The sequence below is a fragment of the Passer domesticus genome, chromosome 2 (genome assembly GCF_036417665.1).
Source record: "Passer domesticus isolate bPasDom1 chromosome 2, bPasDom1.hap1, whole genome shotgun sequence".
NCBI classification, from domain to species: Eukaryota; Metazoa; Chordata; class Aves; order Passeriformes; family Passeridae; genus Passer; species Passer domesticus.
The window spans coordinates 65,509,013-65,528,339 of NC_087475.1; the positions used below are offsets into that span (position 1 = coordinate 65,509,013).

Genomic DNA, 19,327 nt, shown 5'->3' on the forward strand with positions numbered 1-19,327 from the left:
TTTTCCCTCAGAAGCAGGTGGCAGTGGATTTCAAATAAACCCACACCCATGTCTGTGTTCCTTTCTGGAGGGTGTGTTTTGTTCATGGAAATATGTCAAACCTCTTTGTTTCATTTTCAAAACTTTATAAGGGTCCCACCCCCTGGGTTGCCCACAAAGTGATTCAGCAAGCCAAGCAAAGGGATCAAAGAACAGTTCCATTTTTTTAAATGAATGGAAAAGTTTAGCAGTTCTGAAAGTATTTTCCCTCAACACATATTTCAAAACATTAATAAAAATAATTACAGTTGAGTCTAACAGACAAAATGCAGGGCTAGAGTAATAAATTTTAGAGAACAGGGAGGAGCACTGTGAAATGCTGCAAAACAAATAGATTATCACCTTTCCAAACCTCTGCAAACTCCTCCTTCCCTGCAATAGAAAATAAAAAAATCATCATGGCTGGATTGCTACTTGCTTGCTGTAATTAAAACAACTTTAATATTGTATTTCCTCAGTGGTGTGCACACTTATAAAGCAGGAAGGAGGAAATTGTACATGTAGGAGTGAACACATAGGAACTGCCACCAGCACAGACTAATCACCTTGGGTCCAACCCAAGCCCAACTCTTTATCTTGATACTCACTGGATACTCTGTGGGTGATAAAGTCCTGGGAACCTGATTCTGTTTCAGGGATGCATGTATTGGAATCAAAGATAAGGTCCTGATATAACAAATGGAGGAAGATCCAGACCTTGGTGGTCTCAGAGACCCCTTATGTACGTGCCTCCTTGCTTATTCCATCTCCTGCCTTCCATATTTTGTGCTGATTTATGCACAGCTGCTGAACTCAAGAGAAGAAACAGACCTGCCCCATCTCACACTACACAACAGTCAGAGGGCTGGGTGCTCGCCAGGAAGATGGGATATGTTGTTTCCAAACTCCTTTGGCCCAGAACCCAGCTCTCCCACTTCCCAGGAAAGTGCTCTTTGTACCAGACAACACATCTGTTCTCAGCACGGGGCTGTCAGGGTGTCACACGCAGGCAGTGCTGCCTGCTGTGGGCAGTGTGCAAACCCCTCTCTTTTCCCACCTTCCCCAGGCATGGCCCAGCACAGAGCAGGGAGTTGCTCTCTCCAGGAAAAGCCATGTCCCTCCCGGAAAAGTGATAAGGACTAACAGCAGGAGGGCTGACTGACAGCCCAGCCACAGGAGCATCTCTTGAGGCACGGGATGCTCAGGTCAGAGCTGCAGTAACTGGTCTGGAAACAGGCCAGGTACCAACACCCAGAGTGATTTCATTTACTGCAATGCTTATGGGTCCTCTAGCTGACCAGGGGACTGCAGGTTCCTAGCGTGGAAATCCTGGGAATTTGTAAAATAAAAGGGTCAGAAATGTAAGATGGAAAAGGCAGGTCAAAATCGAATCACATTATCCTTCCTACTCACAGGAAGGCAAACAAGAGAAAGTAACAACATGAAAGACACGAGTCAGTAAGTCAAATATTTTTATTTATGTCCTTTCTTATTTGTGACCATTGGTCATTAACTTTAATTGCACAGACCAAAATTAGTGATTTATTTTAATTTCCCTAAACTACAACTTTTATAGCTTTTGCATTTTTATCAAGAAAAGACAAAATAATGAGTCAGTCTCTACATGGAATCAAAGATGGGAAGCAACTTCATACTAATCCTCATGCAAGCTACTGATTATTGGAGACTGAGGTTGAGCGTTATTTCAGGAAAAAGTTCACTGTTACGACTATGCTCATCTCAAGCTGATTTATAGTCCTTTCACAACTGATGTAATTTTCATATATTAGATAATAATTACAGGCACATTAAACAATATTAACATTATTAAACAACAATGAACAGCTGTCTGAAGGTATACTATGGCAATGCAAAATCTCAGTAATATAAAGAGACTTACCTGGTAATTTTCCATTAGAGCTTTTCTAAGCTTCTGGAATTTTTTGTCTTATAGGTCTAGAGATTTTAAACAGAGTAAATCTAACATTCATATTTACAGAAATGCCTGGCCCAGGAACTCCAGGGACACTTACACTTTCTATACCAACAAATTACTCCCATTTGGAAAAGGAGCTATTGCTTTATTGTGGCATTGCCACAGAAGCTGCTTTCTGAGCGCACTGAATGCATTTTGTGCAATGAGTCTTCCAAGAGGCTAAAATGTATTGCTGCTGCTCTTTATGTCTTGCTCTTTTGCAAGCATACACTAAGCTGCAGACTTGGCTGCCACCAAGTATGTATTTTATATGTGGACTATTACTACTAATAAAAGTAAAATAAGTTATTCAATATGAATGACTGCTCCTCTCCCCCTTGATGTACATAAAATAAGTCTCATATGATGTGAGACTAAACTCGGGTGACTGTAATAACTCTGTGGCACTCCTACAGTAACAAAGAGAAGAAAAAGTGAAATGCTTCCAACAAAACAGTTCACTTAAATTATCCTTTAAAAACAAATGGACAAAAAAACCTAGTCACAAATCCGTTTTACTTTTTGTTTCCTGAAGGTTTCTCTTTAACAATACTTTCCTAAAAAATAACTATGTTTAAGGAATTTGCAGATAATTATCACAAGACCCAAAGGAGTACAAATATCCTACTTACTTATTTTCCTCTTTTCCTGGAAGCAGAAGTCCCTAAATCATAACTCTGTAATATCAGAGCTTCTACATAGAGAAGCTTCAGCTTGCACCAAGGAGGAAACAAATGAAAGCTTCACTTATGGCTTTCTACACAGCAGACTGGGACATCTACACTCCCCAACTCTCCCATATAAATCCCAAGTCATGTAAACCATGAAAATATTTTGGTGGATTATGAACTGAGTAAATACTTTACCAGAGCAGATGGACTTTTTTTGTACAGAAAAACAAAACAAAAATCATGTACACGTGAGGGAGGAATGGCCACACTGCTGTGCAAACCACTTTCCTAACCTACATTGTTACTGGTCCCAGCCTTAGGAGATCAGCATGTTTCAACTGATACAAGGATTCTTACTGAAAACAACTGCACTAAACCAAAATCCTTCCAGTAAAACAGAATTATAAAAATAATTTAAAGCATTAACTTCTAGGTTATATACAAGTGTGTAGTTCAAACATTTCTTTTCCTGGCAGAAAACACCAGATAATACATTGCAAAAAAAACCACACAAATTTTGCCTCAAAGATTTTATCAACAGGATTTGCAAAAGAGCATCAAGTACTTTTAAATGATTTATGAGCTGCAAAGTGATGCATGAGTCATTCAAAGTATATCGGTTGTATTAAAATTTCAGTTATCGGTGTTTACTGATGGCAGGCTGAGAAAAAGAGTGAGAGAACAGACAATAGAGCAAATAAAAATATTTGTGAGGTCATAACAGACACTGGTTAAACCTGTAGTTGAAAGGATTATGTACAGCAAGGAAAAAAGCTTTTCTCCTTTTTCAAAGAGATTGCACATTGTCAAGGTCCACTTCCATCACAGAAACACATTAAAATAATTTTCAATCTATATTCTATTTTCTGGCCTATTGAAAGTATTCAAAGACACAGGAAAGACTAGACTTCCGCCAAGCAGATTAAAGAAAACTGCATTCCTACACATTTTAATAATATAGTTACACATCCAAATTTAAAGCAGAAAAATAATTCAATGCAAATACTCAAGAAATATAGAATTATGGATTCTGATTAATCTGGGGGACGCAAGACTATGAAAGGAGTGCCTGAACTTGATGAGGAGATCTGTGTAGGATGGTTTCTGGATCCTTGTATTCATTTGAAGGATCCATCACAGCTGCATATAACTCACTGTAAGCTCTGCAGACGAGTTCTGTTGACTGTTTTATTATCTGCTCTCTAAAAAACCAAAACAAAATAACATAATTTGCAACTTGTAGGGAATATAACTGTACTACAAATAAGGAATTAAAGGTATACATTAAAAATAAGCATTAAAAATTAAAAAAGAGGGCTCCTTCTCTCATTGTATCATACACAGATAAACCCTCATATATAACTTGATAACCAAGACAGAAGCTTTTTTATTCCTAGTCATGCAAAAGCTAGTAGAAAGATTTAATTTGCATACATCAGTTTCCCACCTGCACTCACCTGTATCTTTTAGAAGACCGATAAACTTAGTGATCTATCTTCTACCTCCAGAGGCTTCTCACTGTGTACACTTTTATCTACTAGAAAATATATTTGATTTGCTTTATCTTGATAGCAAGATTCCATTGTGATTCCATGATCAGACAAAAACTAGTGATAGTGGTCAGAGATTTAAAACACAGCCTTTTACCAACAATGCTATGAAGTCTGTATCCTATTATTTTTTCTGGAGATAAATGAGTAACAATGTAGAGACTGAATGCTAAATTTATCTGGAAAGTTTAATATTTTTTAAAGACAACCTAATAATTTTATTTTATATTGCCCATTGAATCAGTTTACTTCAATCATCATGGTGACTGGTGATGGTGCTTACAGTAGCAGATGAATTTTTATTTATTAGCAACAGCAGTTGCAACTATTTTACAGCCAAACCCATGCAACGGGAACTCCAGCAGAAGCTGAAGAAACCAAGGTAACCACAAATCCAGATTCAGCCCTGCTGTAATATGCAGCAGAGAAACAAAGACAACAAAAGTGCATCCACTAAAATCAGGGCTGAATTCACAGACTGTTGGGAATTGACAAGTTACAGAAATTTCAAAGATCAAGTACCAAAATCTTTGTCTTTACAGGAAACATTAAGGAACAGAAGGTCTGAGAAAGCAGATTAGAAGACCAAACCTGCATTTTATTCTGAGACACAGTATCCAGTTTTCTTTATATACAGCATCAACTGCCAGTACTACTAGGTTATCAGAATACCTGAAAAATAGACTGTCCTTATAATAGCAAATTCAAACCCACTATTATAAGGGAAATATATTCAGGGTGTTCAGGTAACACAACTGTCTCTGACCTCAGCTTGGGATCCCTAAGGTACTGTAACATGACAATCTTCTGTGAAAGCATTGCACACTGAATTTGTGTAGAACTAATGCACCAAATGAATAAATAAAAAAGTTTGTTAAAATATTCAGAGAACAGAACAGAATCACATGTGTTGTTCAATCAAATAATGTCAGTGTCATTAATCAGTACATTAGATTTCAGTTGCCATAACAACGTGATACATTTATTACTAACACAAATGGCAGCACTTGCTAAAAATAGTAATTTCAGCATTCAGTTTCTGAGATCCAAGACGAATGAAAAGAGCTTTTCAAGACCAACAACCATATGAATACATAGCTTAAGACTTTTTAAATGAGTGAAGGAATTTGAAAGACAAGAACATGCACTGGTAATGTTGGAAGGAATGTTCTTCACAGCTGCAAATCTTAAATGATTATTGCCCATAAGTATATAATACATTGCTCCCTCATCAAAGCATGTGGTTCTGATTCTGAGAACCAAAGCCCTCATAGGTTACAGATCTCCATTTTCTGATTTCAGGAACAATGTCTTCAAAATTGAAAATTTCAGCTACTATAGCAAAGGATTAAAATTATAGCGCTAGTTAAATGTTTTGTTTGAATTTTGAGAAAATTCAGAATTTTCAAGGCTTATTTACTATCCAAAATATTGACTATCAACACTGATTGTACAAGCATCTCTGGAAATGGGTATTTTCATTTCAGAAGGATTGCTTCTGTTTAAAGCTAGTTGTTTGAAGGCTAATGGGCTAACTGATTTATTTTGTTTACATTCTGAGCAGAACTTTACCTATAGCACGGATTATAGCAGACAATCTGTAATAAACTTCTGCATGTTAGCTGAGTTGAAGCAGCTATAGCAACCACCCTCACTCAAGGTTTCCCTCTTACCTCTAAACTGTCTACCGCTGCAAGATGATATGAATTCAGCTTAACATGTGCTGAGAGGCTTAAAAAGCTTATCAATGGGATAAGGCTAAGAGTGCCTACATAACCAGTTTATCTTGGTTCATCTGACAGAAGGATTGATTAAGTTCAAGTAATTTCATTGTGCCAGAGTCATTATGGTAGCATAGAGTCTACCTCTTAAAACTGCCTCTGTGTTAGCAATGAAAAGTTGAGGCTTTCAAAACACATTTACTGTCATTACCATTTTTAAATAGACCTACATTTAAGAAAATGCATCAAGAGCTAAAATACAGGTTTAATGCCCTAATGCTGAGAAGCAGGAGTTGTGATGTTTCAATGACATTACTGGTCAAGCTACCCTGTTTGAACTGTACAGAGAGTAGAGCTCTCCCACAACAGGGTCAGCTCTGCCAGCTGAGCTGTGGGAATGGTAAATCCAGTGGTGAGACCCAAAGCCAGCTGAAAAACACCAGCATTCCCTGTGGCCAGCCATGCTCCACCTGTATGGTGTGACACTGGAAGTCTTTGGATGAGGAGAACATGAGCAATGCAGCACGACAACCTGGCAGCTGGACTAGCTGTAGGCCCCTTCCAAACAAACTGTTCTATTCAATTCCCAACAACAATTATTTTTCCCTTGACACATCATTTTTTAATTGCAAGATGCTGCAATACAACCCCACCAAGGACAAGCACTAGTAATGAAACTCCAAATACTGCTGCAAATGTGATGTACTTGTCTCAGTTTCTGGTATATTCAGTTACCTGCAATCTTCACAAAAGTGTGAAAAATAATGTCAAGGAAAGTTTTTGATCAGTGCAACATATAATTCTCTGAGTTTAAGTACTACAGAAAGTCTTCATGTGGTTCACATTTAATTGGAAAGAAATTCGTGGCACTTTCCCTAGCCTTAGGGTTCAGTTATATTCAAAAAACAAGGTAAGAGATAAATAATAAAGTTCTTACTTCCATACTTCAAAGAAGAATTCTCTAAAAAAAATACATTAGTGAAAAGTAAAATAATCTCAGCAAAATATTCAATGAGACAGAATGCCAATATTCTACAGCAGAAGACAACAAAGGTGAAAATTCTAGAACTGACAAAGCAGTAGGGATAAAAGAAAACTTGGAGAATTATATATTTCACCTGTCTTTGGAAAGCATACATACAAATAGTTCTAAACCAATTTCCAACTAAGTTGACAAAAAACTGCTGACACAGCAGAATATGTTCAAAGTGTAATTCATCTTGATGGTAACTTTCAAACTTCAGAAAATTAAACAATTAGATACTCCTCACTGCTTCAGAAAGAGGAGAGTCCGAACACAACTGAACTGTGACCTGAAGGAAAATGCAAATATCATCACTACTGGTAACTTGAATTCACATCATGATTCACTAAAACCTAATCAAATTCATCTTTGTGATTGTGATCATTATTCAGGCATAACAGAAATTCAAGGCAAGGTACTTACTTCACAGTGGCACTGAGAAGGAAATTCAGCTGGGACATTAACAGAGTATCTGGAGCAGACAGATAGCGATCAAACTGAGCCTGTGAGAAGAGAATAAGGGATCAACATTGCTATGGGATCAACACCTTGCTATAACATGAAAATAGATTAAACCACAATTTTTGAAAACAGCACTGATTACATTAACAGACATAACTTAATTGCCCAAAACAAATTTTACTGACTTCAGTACTTCTGCCACCAAAATTTTGTTTCTGACTCAGAGGCATATGAGTGGAGGACAAATAATGAGAATCCAGCTTCTATAATTATCCATCTAAGCTTCATATGCATCTGGTGCAGGTACTTATACACCACTGAAGATCACACTGAGTCTATTTGATGCAGAGGGAATACAAGACAGCTTCAGAGCTATCTACTATCTATTCTGTCCAAATTAGACATGTTGCTTGATTCTTTTTGCATGTTTCTTTTTACTTTTTGGCAGGGAGTCACTGCTTATGCTGGGAAAAATAAAAAGCAAATCCTTCACTTCAGGCTTCTTGAACTGCTTCTAAGCCTACTTCTCTTTCTCAAAGAATATAGTGATAAGAAAAGCAGTGCTTTGATTCTAAGAAAAAACATTACTCCTGTCTTCAACAGTCAATCAGAAAAATTGTGGCTGCCCCATTCCTGGCAGTGTTCATGGCCAGGCTGGATGGAATTTCGAGCAACCTGGCCTAGTGGAAAGTAGTCCTGGCCCATGGCAGGAAGGTTGGAAGAAGAGGGTCCTTAAGGCGTGTTCCAACCCAAACCATTCTGTGACTGTGTGGTCAAATGGGTGACTACTGAGAAGATGAAACCAGGTCTTCTCACAGGTGAAAACAAAGGAATATTGAACAACATTACAGTAAGAAGCATTTCAATTAGACGGTGAGAGGAAAAATTCTTATCAAGAATGTCAACAAATATTGAACAGATTATCAAAAAAATCTGTATAATCTCCAATCTTGGAATTACTCACCAAGACAAGGCCCTAAGTAAGTTTATCTAATGATGGCAACCTTCCTGTTCATTCATTCACTGAATAAATATTCTCAAGCTGGTAAATCCTAACATCCCCATTGATCCATCATTTATAACAGAGACAAAAATGAGTAATGAAGTTATAGTTCTTACAAATTAATTTTTTGCGGTTTTCTGTCCCAAAAGCAAGGGAGCTTTTGCTGAGAAGGGTATGAATTTAACAAGCACCACATTTGCAAGCATGTATGAACAACTTAAAAGGCTGGAACCTGGAAAGCTTTCAAGCATAAATGGGAGGCAGTGAATCTGCCTGCAAATACTCCCCCTTAGTTTAAATTCTGAAAAACCAACAGATTAGGCTGATAGATGGGATTTATGTGGGTTTGATTTCAGCACACTTAGCTCCATTCTGGTTAAAGTGTGTTCACAGAAGAAGATGTTAAGTAATGAAAAAATAAAACAGCTGGATTCTTCTCTTAACTATTCAAGAGAAATTATGATGTACCACTACAGATAAGTGTCACTTATGTATAATTTAAAGAGAAGGTCCCCAAGATGCAGCCTTTAAATTTGTTGTTAGTCTACAAGACCATGATAAATAGAAGATATTTTAAATGCAAAATTCCTAAGTTTTAATGAGAATGCATGCTGATCTGAGTAAACCACTGAGTGCTCTGTGCCAGAGCTCTGTTCATCCAACCAGCTTGGGAATTGCTGGTTTAAATCCTGAACAGAAAAAATGGGTTACACTATCATAATTGGGATACATTCAACATGCAAGTTTTTTTAAAAACCTTTTAAAGTCTACTTTGTTTCTATAGGTGTGTACATACACTGCTGTATGAGCAGGCCTTTACTGTTAAACTTCTAGAATAAAGCTAAACTTGGCTAAGCAAGAAGAGTGAGAGATTATACATTATTGCCTACTGAACTGTGGTACTGCTATCTCTATGCAAAATAGCCTTCACACACTCTAAGAAAAAATATCAGCTAATAATTTGCTTTAAAATATATTGTAGCTTTCAACTTAAAAAAAACATAACTGTGACATATACCCAGAATCTAACTTCTGAGTAAAGCTGAACTATTTGCATAAAATCAAAGCCTTAGGACTAAGATTATAAATGATAGCAGAACCTATATTTCAAAGCATAGAGGCAAAAAAAGAAACTTTGGTGATTAAAACTAATTAGAGCTAAGTATTTGCTTTTAGCAATTTATGACTCATGGGACAGCATTCGTCTAAGTAAAGATCTGCTTCTCAAGGCTTAGAAAATAATATTCTACTACTACCTCTTCAGAAATAATTTATGTATTGATTACTTCAAGTGGTCAAATTACTACAAACGAAGGAAGTATTCACAGACATGCAAGTTATCTATTGTTAAAGAGCAGGACTGATTAGATGAATATCTTCTACTACAGATGAATATCTTCTAATCACATAATTAACAGTATTCTTTACTATGTCACAGCCATCACCACCATAATATGAAAGTTATAAATACTTACCATTGCCACCTTCAGGGACACGGAATCCATACTTGACAAATTTGAAAGAGGACCCTAAGAATCCATAAGCGAACAAGGGGATAAAAAAAGGGTCATACTAGCATATAGAAACAGATAAATAATAAAGTCTACAATTCATTCAGTAGGTAATTTTTATTTGGTCCTGCACAGGATCTTAAATGTTTGGAAACTACCACCATTTCAGTACTGCAATGCTGTTAACAGCTCATTTGTATTCTACCACTCCCTTAAATTAAAAGCTGAGAATATTCAATTCTTAATACGTCCTTTCAAAACCTTTTCTTCCTTCTTCACCATTAAATAAAGCAAAAAATAGCCTTCCACAAGGTCTACAATTAAAACTGAACTGCAAACTGTTGATAATCCAGACTTAAGAGACAACAACTTTGCTCTATCTGCTCTTGGACCATGAAGAATTCAGACCTGCATCCCAGTAAAACTTCTGTGCTAGTATGGCAGTACAATGCACAAATGCTGCTTAACCCCCTACCCAATTCTGCAAATCACCACCTCTACAGCCAGGCAGCTGTACAGACAGAAATGGAAATTGCTACATCCCATTAACAACCTGCCCTAGGTCAACTTGAGATTGGTTTTAAAACAGGAACTAGGCTCGTGAATAGAAAACAAGTTGAGTTATTAATCAGATTATTTATACATTTATTTATTCATCTTTATACATAAAAATCTGTTGAGTTTAGGCACTTTATGCAAAATTATTAGCTGAAGAAACAACATAAAGCTTTCCAACAGAGTTCTGCTTTCTCCAGAAAACACTATTTTTTAATTCTACAAAAGATCACAAAAGGACACAAGCACAGCTGAAGGGAAGAAGGGCTGTATTAACACCTACCACACTGCAACTGTGCTTCACAAGAAAGGGAGAGCGTGAGCACTGAATTCCAGTTTTCAGCTCCTCTAAGAAATCTCAAGTTTTCACTTTGAGAATCTCACTGTCTTGGTACTAGAATAGCTACAGCAACAAATAAGGGTGAAAGAAGAAACTATTTCAAACTACTACTAAACTCATCTGCCAATTTTCCACAGAAGAAAAAAAGCAGCAATTACCAAATGCATGCAGCTATCTAGGGACTCCAGGCATGGTGCTACAGGAGGCAATGAAGAAGCTGAATGCTGCTTACACACACAAGTCTAACATGTCCTAGGTGCCATGGGAGTGCTGGTGTTCAGAGTGTACAAGACAGGACTGTTGCACACAACCCTACTAGGCCTGCTGAACAGACAGTAAAAAAAGCTGTACCTGTAAGGTGCCTGTGTCTGATAGTCCTGGTCCCATGTGAGAAACCAATATTACTGAACCTTTGCTTTCAGAGGAAGGTCAATTTGCAAAAACATTAGTGCCAAAATTCTACTAGCTGGCAAGTGTATGGTACCCCCTCAACATGATTATTCTGTAAGCTCACCTGCTCTGGTTTGTGCTGCTGCAGAGCGTTATAAATGTAACTCAGACCGGCTCTCGTTAGCACGTAGGAAGCTTGCTCATTTATCAGTGTATCTAAATGAGCTTCAATCTGAAATGTTAAGCATAAGGTATTTATAAAGAGTGTGTGAGAATATTAAATGTAACAAGTTCTGGGGTTAAAACGTCTAGAAACACAAATAACAAGAAAAAAAACCACAAATAAGGAGACTGATCATCAAACAAGGAAATACTACAAATACATACAACATAATTATTTTATCCATTTACATTTTTCATATTATAAGCAACCAATAATAAAAATGCAGAGAGTTCTTTCGTGTCTGACTAATAAAATAACCTATTTTTTTTATTTGTAAATATAACACCAAAAAATTAAGATTCTAGCCTCGATTTTAAAAATTCCTACATAATTTTATTTTGCTGTAATTCTTTGAAAATACATGATAAAAACCATTCCACTCTTATTGAAAATAGTGACAATAACATGGCAGTTTTTCAGTAAACAAGAGACAGTCTTTTATAAGGAAAATAAAACTGAAACTAAATCATACTCAGAATTTATTTTAAATTCAATACTGATAAACATATATTTCAAAAAAGTCAACTGAAAGAACAATAGACAATGAAATTACAGTTATCCACTTTGTTTTAATTATCTTAATATAAAAAAACTTGTAAGAGTATTTTACATTCTTAATATAATCTGTACTTTGCAGGAAAACCTAATCCCTAAATCCAGTCACAGCAGCAGCAATCATTTTTCAGTTTAAGCAGTCTCAGAAAGACATTTGGGTATATATACAATATTATTTCATTTTTACGGATAACTACCCCACAAACTTTTCTTCCAATCCTAAAGAAGTTATAATATAAGTCTAGTAAAATGTAAGACTCTTTTGTCTGATACTTGAAGAGTTTACCTTTTTACTTCCTAAAATTGTTTAGAAGAATACACTTTCCTTTTTAAATCAGAAGGGAAATCTTAATATTTCAATTTGTAGTTTTTAACTGTCTTAGTGAGTTCTTTTTCTATGAAAAATGTTTCTCCTATTAAATATGCCATTCTAACTCTACTTGAATAACCTACTTATGTATAATCTTAAAGATTTTCTTCAGTCTGTTCTTGTATTTGTAAAATGTTTGAAGAAAGTAAATGGTATTAAATGTGTAAGCTTCAGCTCTACTTCTTTTCTGAAGAATAAATCAATTGCAACATTTACTGTGAAAGGAACTCTGATAAAAGAAATTAGAAATACCCAGCCAGTTCGGTGACTTTGTCTGTTTACTTGTTTCAGAGCTAAAAGGTGCTAAAAATTCTGATTAGGATTAGAAAGTGAAAAATGGCTCTCAGTCAATCCTTTCTGATCCCTTCAAATAAGAATTTGTGACTTTTTTCAAGCACCCCAGCTCCAAAGGCTCTCCTGAGATAAAGTGCAGAAATATTCATGTAGCAAAATATATACGGGTAGTGGCCAAGTTTTTGTAAGTCAACAGTTTCTAAATTTTGACTTCCATTTCAAAATTGCACCACATATGAACAACTATCCCAGGATGTGAGGAGAAACCAAACAAATGAGAAAAGAGGTAGAAAGCAGGACTGAAGCAGTAATTTCAGCTACACAATATACTAGTACAAAATAGAAGATGATCTAACAGTAGATGATGTACTAACTGCATGATGGAATATAGTCAGCCATTTGGCTGAGCTTTCAATTTCCATTTGCTTCTTCTCATACAGTTTGCAGATAAATATTAGAATGATTATGATAATGAAAATGTTCACTGGTCTGGGTTTATATGCAACTAAACCAAACAAACACAAATCTTGTAATAATTTTTTGTCTGTTTAAAATGAAAGATGCTATCTGCTTATGGTCTCTGATAAGCCCTCTTATCCCACTTCCCTGATTTTCATAATGTTTGCTTTGGGTTGATTTTTATGTTCACAGCACAACTTACACTGTACAAAAATCAGTAATAAATTGATTTTCTTTTGGGGGTGCTATAGCTTACCTGAAACTGCAACATTTCTAGACGTTTGTCAGTGAATTCAAAGAGAGCCAGAGTAGTCTTCATCATGTAAAGTGAATTTACCATGTAGGTTGCCATATCTGCTGTGCCCAAATTACTAGCAGACATAGTACACATCTGTAACAACGGATCTAGCACACAAGACAGAACCTAAAATAGCAAACACACAGAAAAGAGGGAGGGGAGGGAGGAAATCATGTCACATGAGGCTTCTAACCTCATTCTGTCTCTATCACATATTTATCCCCCAAAGCAGAATAAAGAGGAATGAGAGTTTCCAACTGTGAAAGCAGTTTTCTACTGGATTTGTCAGCAGGTGATCACCTACCACAGTGATGGGGAAAGTATAAAAACTTGACAAGAACAGATTCCAGCCTAGCAGGAGGAAGAATAACCCAGATTAGATAATTGGTAATTGTGCAATCTTGAGGGTGTATTTACTTAATGGAGTAGTAATTGGATAACTGAATTTAGATACTGTGTTAAGAGTAGCACTCCATACTCAACTGTAATTATCCATATTGTTAGTCACCCTGTTATGCACATTACAAACTCTGGTTTGACAGAGAGCTCCAAAATGAGACCAGACAAAAAGATTAATGCTCCATCTACCTTTGTGCACTGAAGTTAACTTACACATTCTTTTTTTGCCCCCCTCCCTCCTCTTCACACACACAAAGCAATCAAACATTCTTGTACCTGTACAAAGTCAGCCTGACGGGCATCCAGGGGAATAACAGATGAGTCATGAGATGCCAGAACCTCCCGTAGCAAGTTAAGTGTCTGATTTAGAGCAGAGCTTGGGCCAAGATCAGGAGGTGGAAGCTCAACCTGAAGAACAAGATTATCTGTTTGGGGTGACTTTTATTAATCTCATTTACAGCAAATACCATCCAGTCTGTCAGCACAAATGCAATGAGCCAATAACAAAATTACATATAGGCATACAGAGAAGAATTTAAATTTGACACTGGACAAGTCTAGCACATTTCAGACAATAACTGCCTGCACCTTTCAGCATAACCATCTCATTCAGCCAAACAAGCGACACTGAATTTCTCATTTCATTCAGACTACACCTCCTTTACCATTTGGAGAAACCCAAACACTACTGGTTTGGCAGTGAAAAAAATACATTTACTAGATGAGGTGCCAAAGAGTAGCCACCTTGTTGGCACCACTGAGTTCACTTTGCCCCTCTCCAGAAGGAGGTAGGGAGAAGTAAGTTTGGATGGGACTGGCTCATGTGAATCACTCAGGGTATCTGGCCACAGCAGAGCAATGCAGCATGCACTTCTGCAGTGCTCTAAAGACTCCAGCTCTAAAGAAAAGGCAGCAGCTTTGGATGGCTCTAAGTCACGGGCAACATGTTCCATACCTTCCCAAATGAGAAATACTGATGAATGGCATAGTAATATGGATGCTGGAAACTTAAAAAAAAAAATAAAAATAAATCCAGGGGCAGAGGCTGATGGCCAAAGAAACCAAGGAGAGCACAGCAAACATCTTTAGAGTAGAACACTACAGAGCCTCCTGGAAATGAAACTATACCTGATGAACATGTCAGCAAAGAAAGAAAAAAATCCCATCTCTCTCTTTGAAACCAGGCCGAACTTTCACACTTTGTGCTCTGAAACATCTGAGATACAATACATGTCCCCACACTGTTATCAAGAAAGATTTAATGAAAACTTTTTTCATCCTTCTGAATATAAAATGTTCCTCTATTCTCACATTCCAAAAGAGAGTACACTGAACTCAAAGGACGAATGGAAAACTAAATCTAATAGGTTCAGAGAACAGCTGTTCAGCACAAGTAATCTTGAAAGCATGAAACAAATATTCCAGCAATAATGTATCAGTAATTCAAAAAGAGGCACTTAGTGCTGATCAGCAGTAAAGTTTACTGAAATTTACAGCACTGAATGACATTCTTTTTCTTTCTTCTTATTATTAGGGCTATTGATGCTCCTGAACACACCATTCTCACCCTTGAACTGGACCATGTTCAGTGATATTTTGGCATTACTTTGAGACTAGCGTTTGATGGAGTTTTCACTTCCAACACACACATAGATCATGGCAATTATAATTTCAGGCTGCTTTGCACAGAATTTTTGTCTCCTGAGGTAGCTAGTGCTCAGAAGCTCTTAAATTAGCTTAATCTTTCATTTGGCTGTTCCTTTACAGTCCACTGTCTTCTAGGTAAGAACTGGGAACAACAAAACGGAAGAAGAAAATATAGCAAGGAAAAAAGATTTATATCACTAGATTTTATTTGGGTTACCCTGAAATTCCTGACTACTGCAATAGAGACAATATTATCAGAAAGTGGAAAGAGAATCTAAGTAGTGCTATATTAATTTTGAATATTCTAACTTTTGACAGATGAATACAAAGTGAAGCCTTTTTTTCAAAATCAAAAAAGAAAATTTAAAAACAGACACTTCAAATTTATACAGGAACCTACGGACTCCAACTCATGAGCACTAATCACTCTTCTAATAAAAAAATAATTGGTGCCCTGGATGTTTTACATGCACTAAGAGATCATTATAATTTATCCTATTTCCAGAAAAATAGGTTTCAAATACATGCTGAGTTCTACTTTTGAAGTACCTCTTTCAGATGCAAGCTAGACAGCAGCTAACTAAAACATGATTAAGGAAGTTCTGCAGCAGCGAGTTCAACTGCATTAAAACATACTCCAACACAGTATTAAGTCTCTAATTTGTTTTGACTATCAGTTCAGTCATACAGAAATGATGCCAAACAGCTCTTCAACCTTTTAAAAAACCCAAGAAATTGTCCGTTTTTAAAATCCAACATACAAAACTGAAATGAATTCTGAAATGGGTACTAAAAGTTGTACATAAGCTTTAGTACAAAAATATGCATTTTCTTTTCTGCATATTAATCAGTGGGGAACAGATACCAGGCCAGTAATTTTCCTCCAAACATAGAACAGGTTCCTCTGAGAGCAAGTAGCTCAAAGGCTGTCCTACAGAATTTTACAAACAGCAAAGGAAAATACAGAAAAAAGAAAAGGCAGCATCAACAATCCAGAAGTGCGCATGTATTTTGTTTCCCTTTCTCATTTACAGAAAAGGTTACATTTTAATAAAGGGCAAATTTTCTTCTGAAAATACTGCACAGCTCATCAGAACTTTATATACTGCAGTACTTTAGCATTAGAAAGTTAACAGTTACAATGCTCACAAAGGGAATGGAATACCTCCCACACAAGGAGAGGCTGTGTTCTGCCTGGAGAAGAGAAGGCTCAGGGGAGATGTGTATAAATATGTGAAGTGAGGGATCAAGATGGAGCCAGACTTTTCAGTGGTGTCCAGTAACAGGTCCAGAGGCAATGGGCACAAGATTAAGACACAGGAAAACAATTTTTTACTGTGAGGTTAGACAAGTACTGGAAACAGCTGCACAGAAGAGAGGTTTTAGAGTCTATCCTTTGTGATATTAAAACTTCAGCTAGAGCAACCCCTGGGCAACCTGCTCTAGCTGACACTCTGTCATGAGCAAGATGGCTGCATGAGATGGTTTCTAGTTTCCTGCTGAGCTCATCCATTTTTTAATTCTGTGATACTACTACCAAATAAAACAAAATGGTAATTTAAAACACAGAACTCCACAGAGAAAACCCTACTTAAAAGTCTCAAATGGAATGTTAGTGGCTTTTATAAGAGCCTAATCAGCATTAAATACAGCCTTTTAAAAAAACCCCACTGGCAGGAGCTGGGTCCGAAGTACTACAGAGGGGGACCTTGTAAAAATGTTATGAATTTTTCATGCTCTCAGTTAACACTGAGCAGCATCAACTGCAGAGTCCATTCTCCTCAGCTGACACGATATTCACCAGCACTCCAAGAAACCTCAGTGCATGTCTTATCAGAGAAGCCATTTTAAGATTTTCTGGTCCTATCAGGATCCTACAGAGGTCAACAAAGTAGAATGCCTAATGGCATGCTTTTCTTTTCAGCTATCAAGCTGGTCTTGGAAGAAAAAATAACTAGGTTTGCTTTGTTCTCATGGATCCATTTAAAAGCACAACAGCATTCAGAACACAACAATAATAATCAGTCTTATTCAATGTGCCCCACATCTGATTTTCCAGAAACCTAATAGGTTTCATTCTGGCAGGAATCAAATTATGAAGGACAAGTTTACAATTATTCCCATGCAACATTTTAATATCTCTCTCACTGACAAACTTAAAAGATAATGCAATCACAGCATTTAATTAGCATACATCTACTCTAAAAAGAACAGCATTAAGGAATAATAATCCCAGAACTTAATTTGGGATACTCTACTAATAGTCTTCTAACAGCTCAGACAGCAGATGACTGGAGTTTGGCACAATCTTCATTAGTGCCCTTATGATAATTCTCATTCCATTTTATTAAATGTTTGCAATTATTCTTTCCTTTAATAATTGTTCTGGAACGCTAGTGAAACCAGAGGAAGGACATGTGGGCTTGAAAATTCCCACTCTCCTAATTTAACAGGTGGTCCAATAAAACATGCTGACATCAGTTGGTCTAACACACTTGTTAAAATGCCTCACCAATGGATTCATGATATTAAATAACTCCCATATTGAGGGGACTGAAAGAGCAGTCCAGCCACTCCAGTCCATTAGGTACTCTGAACTTTACTTCCAGTTTCATTGGAACAGTTTCTGTTGTTCTGATGATTATTTTCATTCACTATTTTCTCCTGGATTTATAATCATCCGTAAAGTGGTCATCTGCAATGGGCTGTTCTTAGAATCAGACAATGGGTAACACAAGCAGAAACCTGAATACCTATACATTTATTCTATAAGCACAGAGTGAAAAGAACCATGGAAAAGGATAGATAAGGATTTTAATAATAATTCTGATCCACTTTACTAGCACTGTTGGTAGACCCATGGCTGGGTCCAAAAAAGCTAAAAAGCAACAAATACAGACACCATTTTTTTCAGCATAACAACACCAATAGTGGTGAAAAAATATTCCAGTTCAACCAAGAACCAGAACAAATCAATTGCTACCAGAACTAGAAAGTACTGGCAAGAATGCCCAACTGGCTCTGAAGGGTAAGAACCACTAAAGCAAAGGAGAGACACTGCTTCCCATGAGCTGATGCACCAAACCTTCAGTGACACAGGAGACGGCTGGTGATGCACAGCTTCTGCAGGATGTCAACATTGAGCTCTACAGCAGCCTGAGAATCTCAAAGTTGTGAATGGCATTTTAAACCCTAAAAAAAAGTGGCTTTGCAACAACTGTTACCAAGCTTTGTGACAGGTTTCAAGAAGTGTCAGAACTAGAGGGACTCCCTTGTGTACTGCATTTCTTTGATAACAATGGACCTGCTTTCCAGCAGACTGCTGAATATTTCTGTTACAGGGATTTCAGCTCAAACAGAGCTACCTGAGAAGCTGGAATGAGAACACCATAAAAAAAGCTTTCACAGAACAAACAGTTTGAAGCTGAGAGCTGCTGAGTATTTTATTTTCAGATTCCAACCAGGATGCTTGAGATTTTCTTATGTAATAAAAAAAAGTTCATAGCAAAGTGCTTCTGGGCAAACCACTAAGTATTCTGAAGTAACCAGGGATTTCCCGCTATCATTTACACCGATGGCTTGACAACCAAGAGAGAGAATCCTGATCTAAGACTGCCTAAAAGCTCCCATACACCTCCACACTAGTGACACTTCTTATGTAATGTGGGACTCTTCTCAAAAATAGATGTGAAGAGGAAGCTATTTTCTTGTCCTAGAAAGAACAGCCTGAAGTCTCAGTTTCCCACTGTACTTTAGAAATTAAATCCCAGGCAGATTGAAGACAATGCTCAACTCAGGATAATCAATAATCTAGGGAATTAAATTGTCTGTGGCGATGAGGACACCCAATTACCATGCTGTC

At 36.9% G+C, this 19,327-nt stretch overlaps 1 protein-coding gene across 2 annotated transcripts in view; it reads right to left on the reverse strand.

The window, feature by feature from the left end:
• Positions 1-1,476: 1,476 nt before the first annotated feature.
• The window catches only part of COG6 (component of oligomeric golgi complex 6), a 54,269-nt gene continuing 36,418 nt past the window's right edge, over positions 1,477-19,327 (reverse strand). For both annotated transcript variants that reach the window (XM_064408927.1, XM_064408928.1), the window contains exons 14-19: positions 14,095-14,226; positions 13,378-13,545; positions 11,345-11,452; positions 9,900-9,953; positions 7,383-7,462; positions 1,477-3,866 (exon numbers count right to left, since the gene is read on the reverse strand). In XM_064408927.1, coding sequence (XP_064264997.1) covers positions 3,719-3,866; positions 7,383-7,462; positions 9,900-9,953; positions 11,345-11,452; positions 13,378-13,545; positions 14,095-14,226 — 690 coding nt within the window. In that variant the 3' untranslated portion in view covers positions 1,477-3,718. The remainder of the gene's footprint in view (positions 3,867-7,382; positions 7,463-9,899; positions 9,954-11,344; positions 11,453-13,377; positions 13,546-14,094; positions 14,227-19,327) is intronic.